Below are 16,626 nucleotides of genomic sequence, written 5' to 3' on the forward strand. Positions count from 1 at the left end.
TTTGGGTTACAATGAGTGTATATATAATATAGTATAGTATAACAACAGTAGTCAACAATATTTGTTAAAATGATCACATGTGCCGCGTTTCCACCGAAATTACCCGGAACATTTGTACCAGGAACTTTTTTTCCCAGGAACTTTTTTCTCCCCAGACCCGTTGCTTTCTGCGTTTCCACCACGGTGTAAAGTACCGGGTAGATTAGGCAAATAGACTGGTGACGTAGGTCTGCGCGTTTCTCAATACAAAGTACCGCTGATTTTAAAAAAAAAAAAAAAAAAAAAAGGTACGCTGATTTTGGACGTGCATCATTGGTAGTTAGTTCTGACTGTGTGCATTCGACTGGGGAGTGTGATGTCAGCGACTATGCGAATCCTGTAATTTTCCTCTCTGTATATTTACAATAAAACGAAATAGGATATAAAATACCACTGCCTCCTTTGGTTTCATTTAAGCATAATAACAGCTGCAGAAATGTACTTAGTTCAGGGATATGTGTATATGCAGCCATTACAATGAAACGAAATATTATATTTATAATATTATATTATAATATTTTTTTTCATTTTAACATATAGATAAATTGAATACAGACCAAAGAAAACCTGTTAGATTTACCCCGCAGCTGAATTATGTTATGTTTAACCACTAAAGAGACATCAGAGCCAGCGGCACATATCAAAAGATCTGTCCGAGATGAGGCTGCTCTCTGCGGATACATGAGGACTGAGCTTCCGCTGATCGAGTGGAGCTCACCGTCTACGAGATCGGCGAAATACATTTTTAAATAGGCGCTGTCTTTATAAATAAACCATAGATTTGAGTTTTAAACAACTACATTCTCGCCTGAAATACTTTTAAAATTACATTTCATGACACAATAACAGTAATATTTGAAAATGATCCAAATAAATGGTGTTTGAACTCAACCAATGTTGCGTGAACTCAGATCGCTTTGGCTACTGTTATTTTCCCCTCAGTATATTTACAATAAAACTAAATAGGATATAAAATACCACTGCCTCCTTTCGTTTTCATTTAAACATAATAACAGCTGCAGAAATGTACTTAGTTCAGGGATATGTGTAATGTTATATACAGCCATTGCAATGAAACGAAATATTATATAGACTTGCCTTTTTTATTTTCATTTTGACATATAGATAAATTGAATACAGACCAAAGAAAACCTGTTAGATTTACCCCGCAGCTGAATTATATTTTATGTTTAACCACTGAAGAGACATCAGAGCCAGCGGCACATATCAGAAGGTCTATCCGAGAAGAGGCTGCTCTCTGCGGATACATGAGGACTGAGCTCCCGCTGATCGAGTGGAGCTTACCGTCTCTGAGATCGGCGAAACACATTTTTAAATAGGCACTGTCTTTATAAATAAACCACAGATTTTAGTTTTAAACAACTACATTCTCGCCTGAAATACTTTTAAAATTACATTTCATGACACAATAACAGTAATATTTTGAAAATGTTGATTCGAATAAATGGTGGTTGAACTCAACCAATGCTGCGTGAACTCAACCAATCAGAATGTTTAGCGCCAAAGTCCCGCCCCCGAAAGTTCCGGAACTTTGAAAAAGTACCACCTCCCCAGCAGGGACTTTCTGAGGGGCATTTTTTTTACCCGGAACTTTATTTAGTTCCTGGTTCCTGCGGTGGAAACACACCAAGTACCAGGCCAAAGTCCCTAGTTCCTGGGTAAAGTTCCTGCGGTGGAAACGCGGCTATGGACCTTTTCTGTGTGATTTGTTTTAAAGTGTAATTTATTCCTGTGATGGCATAGCTGAGATTTCTGATGCTGATTTGCCGTTCAGGGAGCATTTGTTATCAATACTGAAGACAGTTTTGTGGAAACTGTTTTTTAATATTATTATAATTCTAATGAATAGAAAGTTCAAAAGAACAGCATTTGAGAGAGAAAACTTTACTATCACTTTTGATCAGTTCAATACATCCTTGCTGAATCGAACTATTTTGTTAAAAAAAAACTGCTAACATCTGACTTTTGAATGGTATTATATATCCAATTTACAGATTTGTTCCCGCATCAGTGTAAAATGCTTTACAGCTTGAGTACTACACATTTTAACAGAAGAAATGATGTAAGTTATTTTATAAAATGTCTTTATGACATTTTAAAACAAAATTAGAAATTTTTTTAATTCATTTTGCTTTTTTATTAGTGCCTCTTTTTTATGTTTTTATTTTTTTCATGATAATCTGAACACCTACCTAATCTGTTACAAATACTGTCAATTGGGTTTAACTCATTTTAAAGCCATGCTTGACCCTGGAGGTCAGAGTTCAGAGACCTTGTTGTTATTCAAATATGGTTTCTCGTGTAGTATTGCTTCATTCGCCTCTGACCATTTGGAATGACCATTCCCATAAAAGCTGTGAAAACAACTCAGGGGTTTGAAATGATCCTGTTAAGTTGCTGTGAAGATGCTCCTGACAGGATAATCATCCCTCCCAGAGGTGTGAACCTCCCAGGAAGCCTGCTCAGGGGGGTGTCAGTGGGGGTTAGACTGTTCTACACCCTCCAGCCACCAAACACAGCACATCATAAACAAACCGTCCACCATCAGCACTTTTCTAATGAATTCAACTCAGTATGACATTAAAATATCAGTGTTTAGCTTTTCGGATTGACATGTTTACACTGCGCCCTCTTGACCAAGTTAATTGGCCTTAACCACAGTTTATATTGTTGTGTATTCATAATCACTCCAGTGGCACGTGAGCTCACTTTATAGTTAAAGCACTCAAGAGATAAAACTTGGCATTTTCAGCACAAGTGGGAGGAAGCCTCCTTAAGGGCTTTGTTTTTGGTCTTTTTCACGCAAATTATAGTAAAAATATTATTAAATTTATTATTATATTGGATTATTAAAACTAAGAAAAAAGGTTCTTTAAGAACTGTTCACTGCAATGTTCTTTAGGGAGCCTGTTTAAACCGAGACCCCTCATCAGCGGATTCAACAGCTACTTCTGATTGCCTGAATGATGGGCTGTATTTGGAGGGAAAACAGTGGTCTGGGAAGGGTGCAGAAACCCCGCTGGGATGGGAGTTCCCCTCCTGGCTACTTTGCCTCCCTGTGGACTTTTAATATGTGCTAAGGTGTAACATTCACAGGCCATGAGGCAACACAGAAACACCCTGGTGATAGAATATGGACCGCTGCAACGACTCTCAGCTGTAATCTTGTCATTGGCCTCCATTTTTTTGTATACAGTTGCTAACTCATTGGTTGGATGTACTTATGTTACCGGGAAGAGACATAAACCCTCCCTAAACTGTGTTTGTGTGCTTTTTGTGTTGTGTAATAACATATGCAAATAGTGCTGAGAAACTCAAGGGTGGAAAATCTCACTGCATCTGCTTCAGTTACTGACTTCAGGTATGCAAATATAGTAAATTTTAACTGAAGTCAATCAGGATATAAAATCAATATGAGGGCATTATAAAGGCTTTGAAAAATTAGAAGGCTCTATAGTTTTACCCAGGAAGCTGTTCTCCTGTGTGTTTTCAGTGCTCTCTTTCCCCCGTACGGTACCTCTCTGAATAACAAAACTGTTACTGGAGCGTCAGCCAGAAAACCCACCCCTTCAACCTCAAGTTTTCATTTGAATCTTTGCCCAAAACTCTTCAGCTTCTCTTGATAAACATGTGCAGAAACATATCAGGTGCTGAGCTGACTCATGGGATCTTGTGCCGTCTTTTCTTTTGTCTTGCAATTTATTTTTTAAAGTAGCCTGTTACAAAATGTCTTTCTTCAGCTTTGCAGATTTAGGTACTCAAGCGCTCTCTTTTTTCCTTAGGTTGTTTTGGACTGCAACTTCCATCTACATTCGTGTGAACCTTCACCTAGAAATATTCACCAGATATCCTCTTAAATTCACTTCTCAAGTTCGTTACTGCCAAGCCCCTGTGAATGGCCGAGAGGAAATAAACTATTTTTGTGATAGCAGGTCAGGCAGTACTCTATTAACTCATTATAATAAAATGAAAATAACAATAGTTAATTGCCATTGGTTTCTTTAAAATCCACACCCTGGAAGTTATTGTAAATAATCAGTTGGGAATGCATTATTAGGTCAAATGTGAGAACTAATAAATTAAATACTTCTTAAAAGTACTTTAGTCATTTTTGGCAATTAAAAACATAACTTTGAAGTAGTGAAATTTCTATTCATCAAAGAATCCTGAAAAAAAGTTTCACAGTTTGCATAAAATATGAAGATTATTACATACAAAATCAACATATTTCTGAAAGATAATGTGACACTAAAGTCTGGAGTAATGGCTGCTGGAAATTCAGCTTTGCCATCACATGAATGAATTGCATTTTAATAAAATATATAAAAATAGAAAGTTATTTTAAATTGTAATATACTTTTACAATATTACAGTTTTTACTGTATCAAATAAATGTAGCATTGGTAAGCATGTGAGGCTTCTTTCAAAAACAAATCTCATTGAGCCCAAACTTTTGAACGCTAGTGTGTTGTTACAGGTTTATCATACATTGTCAGATGTCATTAAAATTACCCTTGTGATATTTTCAGTACCTTCTTTTTCAAAGGCACTTTTGTAGTTTAAAAAAAAAAAACTGCAGCAAGTACAGCACGTCCTGATTTTGCTAAGTAAGATGTGTTCCTAGGTCAACATATTTTGTTAACCCTGGAACAACATTTTACTCCAAAAATGAATTCTTGACCATATCCCTATACCTCAACCTAACCTTAACCATGAGTAATCCCTAAAATCAGAGGAAATGATAGATGAATGACACTGATGTACAAGCAGTAAAAAAAGTGTGATTTTAAGCGTAAACTTTACAAAATCTATAAACTGGTTCTTCAAATCTGATTGGTTAATCACAATGTTGTTCCAGGGACAACAACGGTGTTGTCCCAGGAACATGTCTCACTTGGTAAAATCAGGTTCTGCGCAAGAACACATCATTTCCTCAAGGATTAATCTGAGGGCCTTGGTTTCATTAGAACTTAATCATCTATAGATATCATTGTCTAAGTCTGTGGAAGCGGATGTTGATGTGTTAACTCAGCTCTCTGCTCACATTACCTCACCAGCAGTTAGCTGATCTGAAGGCTGGGCCGATAGATGTTCTTCCAGTCAAACCGGCTTTTTTTTTGACTCTGTTGCTTTTAAGATGAGAGGTGAGAAAGAGCTTGTAAAGCCGGTCAGGTGAGCATTTTGCTTTGTTAACAAATCTTAAGCCTTGTGCAAGCTTTGTTTTAAATCATCAGGTTACCTTTTATCAATGACCTTTGATCTGGAAATACTTCATACTTGGGTATAAGGACACAGTATGTGTTTCCATAGCTGGGTTAAATTCAACATTTGTAGGGGCTGGATAATGCTAATCATCCACTCATTTGCGGAAGTTATCTTCAAACAGTTAAAGAGGAAATTGGTTTGCCGTGACATCATGCTAACAAAAATTGTATCTTCAGTGTTAAAGGAACACTGTTGTCATCTTTTTTTTAAAGACCGGTGTCCTGACATTTTATCCTACCTGTCAGATTTTCCTACCAGGGTTTACTGCACATGCGCACATCAACATTGCATCCTTTTTATCATGCTAAACATCGAGATTTCATGTATTTTCATTACTGTAGGGTTTAGGGTTGTGGTAGGTGTACACATTAATACACCATTTTACTGGTAGCATTTTCATTGTCGAATTGTATTATCCACTGTTTTAATGGGAGGTAGTAAAATCTGAAAGGGTAGGACAAATGGACAGAACACTGGCAAGTTTGGGTATACTGGTGCTTCCAAATAATCCATGTCAGTGTAAAGTTTCATATTTTTAGAAGTCAAAAATATGTAAAGCTTCTTCAAAAAAACTCTGATGATGACGTCTGGTAGATGTCATTGGAAAAACAGCTGACCCACATGGCAGTCCTGCATGCATTGCACTCTTTCACTAAATACTACGATAAGAGCTGACAAATGATAACACTGATGTCTGTCTCAGATCATTCTAACAAAGTATTATACGGCTCTTGTATGCTTCCTTTTCTTAGCTCAGTGTCAAGAACTTAATCTGACTTTGTCTTATGCAGTATTAATCAGCAGCGCCTTTCTGTCTCCTCAAAAATAGCCAAGGTGTCATTTCACTGATGAGAAATGTAATAAAGCAAAAAAAAAAAAAAAAATGTAGGAAAAATATTGGCAATGTGGACAAGATGCTTCTATTTGTGTTTGTTGGGGGAATACAAGGTAATTTCCAAAAACATTTTTTTCTGGATGATATATTTAGAATTTTCCTGGTTAATTTGACTGACATGGAACTGTAATATCTGGCAGCCAATCAGAACCAAGCATTCTAGAGTGCCGTGGTGTCCTTGCAAAATGAAATTAATCTATTTTCTGTGAATGAGTGAGACTTCTATTATTCAATAGCTGCTATATGTCATTAATTACAAAAATAACAAAGTGCAGCACTATTTGTGCTAACAACCAGTGGTTTAATGATGTTAAGGGAATAATTCACCCAAAAATAAGAATTCTAGCTTTAATTGCTCACCCTCATGTTGTTCCAAACCTGTAATCCCTTCGTTCATTTTCGCGAACAACATGTAAGATGTTTTTGCCAAATCTGAGAGCTCTCTGAAAACCCCATAGACAGCAATGCAACTGACACGTTCAAGGCCCAGAAACTTAATAAGAATGTCATTAAAATAATCCATGTGACATCAGTCGAATAACTGTAATTCTATTAGTTACAAGAATACTTTTTGTGTGCAAAGAAAACAAAAATCACATGCACAACGACACCATAAAGATGCATTATATTGTCCTGAACATGCATTGAAGACTGACACGAAAGAGAAGAAATTGTTGAATAAATTCTTTATTTTTGTTTTCTTTGCACCCAAATTATTCTCGTAGCTTCCTATAATTAAGATTGAAGCACAGATGTCACATGGACTATTTTAACAATGTCTTTACTTTCTGGTCCTTGAACGTGTCAGTCTTGAATTTTATAAAAACAATTCTTAATTATTGTTCAGAAGATGAATGAATGTCTTACAAACTTGGAACGACATGAGGGTGAGTAATTAATGACAGAATTTAAATTTGTGGGTGAACTTCCCTTTAAAATAGCATAACTTATAGTACTTTGTAATATAATGGACTGTTTTTTAAAGCTAAAATAGCAGGAAGCTGCTGGCTCTGGAACACATTCAAGTTAAAAATGGCTGTGCCAACTCTTAAGATAAAGGTTGATAAGATGTAATGTAGAATACAATGCAGCTATTTGAAAATAAAGCATTCTCTGTTATGTTTGTAGAGGTTTCTAATGTGGAATGGTGATTGAGGGACAGTGATGGCGTTCTCATCAGCCAATGTTCTTGTTATTTAACAAGCCTTAGCAAGCTTGTGAGAATTCATGCGACTTGATGCACCATTGGTAAACGTTCTAGTGTCTCTTTGGGTACTGGCTCGGGTGGTTGAAAAGTGTGGGATACTGTTGGTTGTTGTTATCATCTTGTCCTTACTTGTAGTTGTGCCACTCAGTTGGCTCGTGTGGCTGCACCCCCACCCCTACATGCAAAGTGTGAGAAAGGCACCGCCTCCTGATTCTCACCCTTGATGGACCTATCATAATTAATTCACTTATCTTTACATAGGTATCTCATCATTGCAATGAAGTTATTTATATTTCTGAAACTTTATATTGGCTGTTTGTGTTGTTAGTTTGTCTTGAAGTGGGAGTGTAAGTGTCTATGACTCAGTTCAAAATGTAAGGAGCTTCTTATCTGAAATAAAGTGACCCATTTTTGAATGCTTTACAGCAAACTGAACAGAAGACTTGACTCACATATGCTGCATTGGATCATAAGAGTTAATGCTCATGAATAATACTGAGAAAAGCTTGGAAAACTGATGATGTAAACGAGTACTCTCCAGCCACAGCAGCCAATCACCCCTGCAAATTATCACCTATAGGTCACTTTTCATGACGTTGGTTCAACTTTGCTTTTTGAACCAGAAAAACAAAATTGCTCCAAAAAAAAAAAATTTTTCTGTATTTTTTATCAAATAAATGCAGCCTTGATGAGCTTAAGGAAACCTCTTTTAAAAACATTAAAAATCTAACTGATGACTTTTGAGGGGCACTGTATATGTAATGAATTTGTCATTTTGATGATTTTACTTTTTTTTTTTTTTTTTTTAGTGTATTTTAAATTTGGGTTTTAACTTTAATTTTAGTTATAGTTTTATTATTCTTGTATGTTTGTTGTTTTTAGTATTTTTGGTTATTATTTCTCTCATCTGTTAAATATATACATTTTTCACCACGAAAAGTGCTCTGGCATTTACATTTCTGCAGGGTCAATGTGATGCTGTGTTCAAATTTATCTTAGATAATTATAGAAGATTACTATGATTTCTTTTGCAACAGACCTATGCCTTAAAGACAGCTCACAAGGTTTTAGAACAGGGCCTATATGACACATACAGTGATAATAGTAATAATTAATGGAAATCAAAATACTGTGAAGTGAAATATCAGCATGTAACTTTGTTTCACGTGACAAGATTGTATCTTTGTGTTTATGTTGACAAAGATGGATCTTTTTGTTGGTCAGATTAAGCAGATCAATGGGTTTCAAAAGGTCAAACTATAATGTGGACAAGAGGGTCAATGTTATAAAAGCCATGCAATTGATTTAGTTCAATGGTCAAAATGATACCATCACATTGAACAGTCCAATCAAGGCTTATATCATCTTTGAAGTCATTATCAGCTCATCAGTTTTGTGAAAGAGGACCAATGCAAGGATCAGGAATGATTTCTTTGAAGACGGACATTTGTAATGCACTGAAAGACATGTACTATTGCAGCTGATGAACTGTCATTCTCTAATGAGGCAATTATGTAAGTCTTGAATCAGTGTTCACAAGATCACATGACCACTTACCAGTTATCTTTCAATACAGCCAGCAACAGATTTAACAAGATTCTGTCTTACAGTATGTGTGTGAGAACTGAAACCATAACAGCTTATAAGCCACACACCCGAAACTGGGAATAAATCAAATAAACATGACAGTGAGAGAGGGAGTGTGTAACGTTACTGCCTTCAGGCAGCACGGGAGTCAACAGCTGTGAGACTCAAGCCCTCCAGCTGTCCGTTATCATTACTTTTATTTTCCTGATTAAAACTTCCCCTTGCTCTAGGGTATTTTCTAAAACAATATTTGCTATCTAATTATAAAGATTCACTTAAGTTCTTTATTTGTAGTTAAAAGCATCGCGTTTAACTAATTACATGAAGACAGTTCATTAGTGTTGATTTGTAAAGCTAACAAGTATTTGTTCTGTATGTAAAGAAAGTTTGAATGCATGAAAAATAAAAACACAATGACATTAAAATTAATCTTATTTTTGCTAATTTTTAGTTTTAAATTTTTTTTTATGCATCACTTTTACTCATAGTTTAAGGGATGTAATGTAAAAACAGTAAAAATCATATTCATCAGTTAAAATAAAAAAATATAAATAGTTATATTGGATAAAAAACTTAACGTATATGAAAACAAATCATTTTGCATTGACAACCAATGAATTTAAATTACTATAATTACTAAAACTGGAATAAATTAAAAGGTTGTGGGTTCGATTCCCGTGTTAGATAAAAGTTGTTAGCCTAAATGCACTGTAAGTCGCTTTGGATGAAAGCGTCTGCTAAATGCATAAATTAAATTTAAATTTAATATAGATATATAGCTAAGACAACCTAGCAACTAGCATAGGTTATGTGCATTCAATGGTTGATAAAATGTAAAAATCTAATTAGCTTATGAAAGAATGAGGTAAATGTAATTCGAAAGCAAAATTTGTAAATTTCCAACCAAACAATGTGTTAATACAAGAAAACAAGCTGCAGATAAGTCCCAAAGGCCTATGCTTCATCATCTCTGTCAAACAGCCTCTGGCAATAACATTAATGGGTGATTTGGCTGACCAGGAACAGGCCGGGTCTGTGACTGTGTACCTGTCTCCTCTCAGGAGGCTTGCAGGTAAATGTGACAGGAGTGAAACTTGTTGAAACTGGCTGTGTGCCAGAGAAGGCACTAGTCAGTTTGGTCTTAGGCCTGGGAAAGGGGGCGGGCAAGAAAGCTAACAAAGCGGTGAGTAACCGTTTCTTTAACCACAAAGTGAGATGAACACCTCACCATTCCTGGGAACCTAAACCTGTCAGGCCTGGCTTCTGTTGCTCAACATGTGGAAAGCAGTATCATGCTAGACTCCAAGCATAAATGCATCCTCAAAGAAACGTGGGTGTGTGAACATGGCTGAATTTACAAGCCGAGAAGATTAGTTTAATTACTTCATGTCAGGCTTATTATAGAAATGTCTTATTTCTTGCTTTCCTATAGTTCTCTGACCTTTTACTTAATGTATGTTCACTATACTGCTTAGAATAAAAAGTATTGTTTGACTGTATTGTTTGATTCCATTCATTCAGTCATTTTGTGGTCTAACAAACATGAGGTCATGTTTCATTCAATAGGAGTTTTGCTCCTTTCAATTGGTATCTTTCATATTGTTAGGAGTGGCGACACCTAATGAAGTTCGTAATGGTTCACTTCAGTGCAATAGGAATTGTGCAACTTATTTAAACAGGATTGCTCTTTAGGTTGCAAGAGGGCAACTCCACAGTGGAACTGATGCATTGTTGTAAGGCTTTGTTGCAGCAATAGTGAGCAATACCATCATGCACATGACAACTTCACTATGTGGTTTTTGTAATTTAAACAGATATTAATGGCAAACTGTTACTTCTGTAATTCAGCATGAGTGTTTAGTGTTTTATGAGATATGTGAAAGTCTATATGGAAAATGTTATGATAGAAATTTGTATTTGATCTGAAAATTTTGATCTGGACCCTTTAAATGCTGACACCATATTATAGCTCTGCCTAAAAGTTTAACAACATTGTTGTCACTTATGAATCCTCTGCAGTAAATGGGTGCCGTTGGAATGAGTTCAAACAGCTGATAAAAACATAATAATGATGAATAATCCACACAACTCTAGTTTGACAATTCACAACATTTTTTTAAATTTTGGTATCATTTAGTCACCCTCAAGTTTTATCAAACACAATAGAAGATATTTTGAACAATGTTGGTAACCAAACAGTTGCTGGTAGCCATTGACTCCCATGGAAACAATACTATGGAGGTCAAAGACAAAAAAATATTTTTAATTTTTGGATTCACTACACCTTTAACGTCATGTGAAGAAAAATGCTGAATGTTTGTAATGTAGAAAATGATAATTAAATTAATATTTTACATGGTTAATTTATGAACTTATGCTATGTGGATTAACTGACAGCTGTTTGGACTCTAATTCTGATGGCACCCATTCACTGCTGAGGATCCAGTGGTGAGCAAGTTTTGTAATGCTAAACTGTTCCGATGAAGAAATAAACTTCTCTGGGTCTGGGATATTCTGAGAGTGTATACACTTTTTTCTTCACATTAAATATTTCTCACTACTTCAAAATCCTCGAAGTTTGAATTCTATAAAGAATGAAGCATTATATCTTAGGGCATGTATGTATAAACTTTTGAATGTGGAACTTTTGGAAAAACGTCTAGCCAGTGTAACAGTCTGAATTTCATTTTGAGTAGTTTAAACACAACAAACAACAGTAACAAGCCCTTTTGACTCCTTTTAACACTTCAAGAGTACGTGAGCCAAATCCTCTCCCACATTCATCCGAGCTCAGCTCAAAGTCACAGCGTGAGACCTCAGAGCAGAGAAGTGTGAGTTCACAAGTGTATTCATAATCCTTCAGTATATAACTGACACTTCTCTGTGTCTCATTTACACCCTCTGAAGATATTTGCAGGACCATTTACATCAAGTCATGCTGTTTGGGAAGCATATTCCAATCTCTAACAATGGTTATGTATATATTTTAAAAGCACATAGTGTGTGTAAAGAAAGTGATGTTTGTTCTCATAACCACATATTTAATTTAGTCACTTAATTACTTTAATCAAAGTGAAATTAAACATTCACAAGTTCATTTCAAATAGTTTAAAAAATATATTTAAAATGATAATATAATTTTCAAATGATTAGATCATATAATAATAATGTATTCAGCTAAGATACATTCAACTTAACAAAAGTGACAGTAAAGATATTTATAATGTTACAACGGTTTCATCAAAAATATTAACGCCACGTTTATTCCACATATTATATATTTCTTTTCTTTCTTGTGCACCAATTCAGCATTTAAAAGTGATTTATCTAGGATCATTTGACACTGAAGACTGCAGTAATGGCATCTTTTCCATCCTATGAATGAATTACATATATATACAAGTTATTTTTAATTATATTTCACAATAATGTCGTCTGTATGGCATTTTGGGTAGAAAAAAAAATGCAGCCTCGTTGAGCACAAAATTTGAAAAAATAAATTACTCCAAACTTTTGAATGCTGCTTAACGGAGCTCAAAAATACAATTAGGGAACAATGTTATTTATTTGATATTTAAGAGAAACACAAGATTGGGTAGATAAACGACTATCACATATGACACTTAAAGCAGGAAAAAGGAACCGAAACAGAGAACTTGCATAGTTGCATTGAGAAAACAGCATTGGAAATGTATTTTGCCCTTTAAATTTATTTTTAAATGATGCAAAGAAACACTGAAGGAGAAGCTGTATAAAAGTGCTGCTTGAATTTGATCAAAAAGGCAAAACAATAGTGAAGACAGATAAAATGATCAAGCGGTAACTCCTTCTTGCCTGAGGCATCAAAACAGAACAGTTAAAACTGTTAAAAAAACAACTGTTAAAAACAAACAGCATTTAAAAAAAAAAGATAACTTCCACAAGAAGCATATTTGTAACAAACACAGCATTGTTTACCCTGCAAGAAGCACACACTGTCAGAAAAAAATAAAAAAATTAACATAACCAAGCTATTGCTCTACAAAATGGGCTGGGCTTCTATACTTTCATCTGTCTATACGCTCTCACAATACATTTGCACAAGAGAAGACGCCAAACCTGTCTTAGGAAAACAGGAAAAACCCTGCCGAATTTGCCCCGGATGTAGGAAACTAATTTCACACAAGCCTTATAATCTTATCTTGCCAATTTGCAAGACAATCCCCAGCTAAGGTTTATCAGGAGAACAGACTGAATCATTTTAAGAGTGATGTCGGATTTATGTGGTCACAGGCACCTAAGAAGGAGACATCTCACACATTGGCTTTAGTTTGGGCTGTTGCATATGAAAGAGTCTGTCAAAGTAGCGCCTGACACAAAAGAGATAAGACAGATACCCGCTCTTGTTCCCTCAACCATCACAGACATCTCCACGTGAGCACCATTCAAGCTTTGAATAGGCAGCTAGCCAACTCATGCAAATTCATTCATTTACATATGGTGGGTGCTCTTTGTGAACAATAAATTAAATAAGGAGTGGTTTTCTCTCATTTTTCTTTATAATGTGTCTGTATATCTTAAAGCTAGTGTTACTTATACAGCTTGTGTGATTAAAACGCTCCGTAAACTTTGTGTCGAGTAATGCAACAGCTCTCAAATGTCACTCGAACGTTTCCTGGGAAGTTCCCCACCGATCAAACAACTCCGCCCACAAAACAAAGCTAAATGACTGCAGGTAAACACACTGTCCAAAATAAATTAATATCTCATGTAAACGGTCCACACAATTTGACCCACGGGGTCAGATGAAGCAGAAGAACTTCTTCCAGCTGCACTTGGAAAAAGCTTTAGCTCGTCTGTCTGAAAGTCTCATTTTTTTAGCCTTCCTGGCCTTGTGTTTAATAGCCGCGAATATTGCCGCGTCGAAGGCCTCCTTTAGGTTCTTCTGGGTCAGGGCAGAACACTCCACGTACTCTGTGGCCCTGATCTTCTCTGCGAGGCTCTGTGCCCGTGAGCTGAGCACGGGTTTGACCTTGTACTTGTCCAAGTCTATGAGAATGTTAACGTCCAATAGAAGGTCCGACTGAGTACCGACCAGAATGATGGGGGAGGACGGGTTACACTCACGGATCTCAGGGATCCATTTCTTGGTTATGTTCTGGAATGACGTGGGGTTAACCACACTGAAGCAGAGAAGGAAGACATCCGTGTGTGCGTAAGACAGAGATCTGAATTCTTCAAATTCTTCCTGCAAGTCAAAGACAAAAAGACAGATAAGAACACTTGACAAAGTTAACAAACTATTGTTTAACTAAATATATGTTACAAACTTTTTTTAATGACTTTTTAACAGATAATACACTTTTTTCACTTTACAACTGCCAAACTTTTTGAACCGAGTTGACAAACTTTATCCATTCTCAACTCACAAGAAATTTCTACAACTAATGTCAAATATTTGATTTAATTTATCACAAATTAACAAAACAGTTACCTGTCCAGCCGTGTCCATCAACTGAATCCGCACAGGGGTCCCATCCACCTGAACTAGTCCTGAATAGGCATAATGAAAAGACTCTTTAAGTTTTCATCCTCATAATTAATTGTATTAATTTAACCACCAGGGTTTAGAAGAGGTCAAAGATAATCCCCTTACCTGAGAAGACGTCAAAAGCCGTCTGTTTGTAATCCGTGGGGTATCCATTGGTTGTGTAGCTGACAATCATACTGGTCTTCCCGACCGCACCATCCCCGACCAGCATACAGCTGATCCCGGGCTCCAGCACGTCGTCCTGATCCAAACACACGGACGGGACTCTTGACTCGTGGTAAAAGTAATCCATTTGAGGTGGCATGTCCAACAATTAGAGGCAAGAAGAACTGTCTTCAGGAAAACTTGGTAAACTCCACAGTATTGGGTGGTGTCTTTGTGAGACTGATGAGTGACTCATTACTTTCGCAGCTCAAAAGCTGACTCTCTCTGATCTGTGAAGGATCTCTCTGTGCCTTTTCAATCAGCCAGAGCCGAGGCTCGACTTTGCATAGCCACGCCCACCGCAGTCACGGGCCTCAATGGAAACAACAAATCTTTGGTTTGAACACAGATAAGCTATTTAACGATTCGTTAACGATTTTAATACCAAACGATTCTCAGTGAAACAAAGAAGAAGAAGAAGAAGAAGAAAAAAATGAAATTAAACAAGCCTTTTCTAAATGGTTAAATAAAATGTCATGTAACTGGCTACGAGTTTCTTTTATTATGGAATTTAATAGGCTATAAATGTACTAAATGTAGAATACAGTGGTGTCCTGAGGAGTTTTGTGCTCTTTTGGTAGAGTCATCATATTTAAGAGGGAAAAGTCTGCTTTTTAAATTTAGTTTTTATTACTCTTTTTAGACCTCTGTCTTTGGGTCTGTAGGTTATTTAAAATGTTGACTGCCATTATTGTTTAAAAATAAATCAGATTTTTAAAGTAGCACAACATAACCAATACAAATTAGGGATACCCCAATTATTTATAACACTCTAAACTGTAAATGCACGAGATTCAATCCTAATCTAAACAGTGCCACTTCGTGGACAAATAAAGACCTACAGTGAAGTTTTTACATGTAATCACATAACAAAACTCGGTCTTAGTTCTGTCCTTATTCATTCAGAAAATATCAGTTAAAGCTCCGTTTATTTTGTATCTGTTTTAGTTCCAGTAACATTAATTAACACATAACGGAGGCATAATTCTACCGTGTTATGGGTGGGAACAGCTGCTAGAGATATTGTACATCTTTACGTGCAATGTGAACACATCTTAAGTATTCGTTTTACATACTGTAGTTTTGTGATCATTCGTAATGGCATCTATTCTGGATCAATATGAAGATTCTCAGAACATCTGTCAGTACAGCCGTGTTTCAGCGGCCAACATCGGGATTACTCATTCAGGTAGAAACCTCTGCATCTGTGCTTTTATGATATTGCAAACATTATGATTGGGTGAGGGTGACTGGGGTAGTTTATATGAATAGAAGAGAATGAAGAGAAACCCATTTTCAACAAGCAACGTATCGATTTCTCACCTCCCGAAAAAATCAACCACTTATCGGTGTGTGACAACCAGTTATGCATGAGTCTGAGGAAAGACACCCTGCTGAGGTAAAGCGGCCATTTCTCAACTCTATGTTACCAACAACTGTTTAATTGGGATATTTTGGAGCCGATATGTTTTCCATTGATTAGTTTATGTACAAGTGATAAATGTGTATTTTATTGTCTGAATCTTGAAAGGTGAAGGACTAAGTAGTACGGATGTGGACCATTAAAGACAATTCTCTTTGAAATGCTAATTTAATCTGGTCCCAGGTTGTTAAAGCCTTTTATTTTTGTTCTTGTAAAAAAAAAAAAGAAAAAGTTAATTATGATTAATTCGCATTACACGTGTCATTAAAATATGTGTAGGATGAATTCCTGTAAACTGACGTAAAAGAGGACAGCAACATTTACAGAGCAGTTTGAAATGTTGTAGGCTAATATGTTGACATACCTGTTATGTTTCAGAATTGATCTTGGAAAGCCTGATCAGCTGAATCAGATTGAACTGGGAAGAAAGGACAATAGCAAAGTGTACAAACTTT

The 16,626-nt window shown here is 36.0% G+C and overlaps 1 protein-coding gene across 1 annotated transcript; it reads right to left on the bottom strand.

The window, feature by feature from the left end:
• Positions 1 to 12,318: 12,318 nt before the first annotated feature.
• On the bottom strand, positions 12,319 to 15,001 carry LOC113120897 (rho-related GTP-binding protein RhoV-like). The gene is made up of 3 exons (XM_026291027.1): positions 14,650 to 15,001; positions 14,488 to 14,546; positions 12,319 to 14,241 (listed from the first exon to the last, which is right to left on the bottom strand). The coding sequence occupies exons 1-3, from the start codon at positions 14,846 to 14,848 to the stop codon at positions 13,795 to 13,797; spliced, it is 705 nt and encodes a 234-aa protein (XP_026146812.1). The 5' UTR covers positions 14,849 to 15,001; the 3' UTR covers positions 12,319 to 13,794.
• Between the last annotated feature and the right edge of the window lie 1,625 nt (positions 15,002 to 16,626).

This window comes from Carassius auratus, chromosome 20, assembly GCF_003368295.1.
Source record: "Carassius auratus strain Wakin chromosome 20, ASM336829v1, whole genome shotgun sequence".
NCBI classification, from domain to species: Eukaryota; Metazoa; Chordata; class Actinopteri; order Cypriniformes; family Cyprinidae; genus Carassius; species Carassius auratus.

What these genes read in the sequence shown, in the direction of transcription:
- LOC113120897 (XM_026291027.1), bottom strand. Translation starts at nt 14,848, where the DNA reads ATGCCACCTCAAATGGATTACTTTTACCACGAGTCAAGAGTCCCGTCC. An exon ending in GGCTTTTGACGTCTTCTCAG is followed by an intron (nt 14,547 to 14,649) that starts GTAAGGGGATTA and finishes ATGCCTATTCAG; the next exon opens with GACTAGTTCAGGTGGATGGG. An exon ending in TGATGGACACGGCTGGACAG is followed by an intron (nt 14,242 to 14,487) that starts GTAACTGTTTTG and finishes TTTGACTTGCAG; the next exon opens with GAAGAATTTGAAGAATTCAG.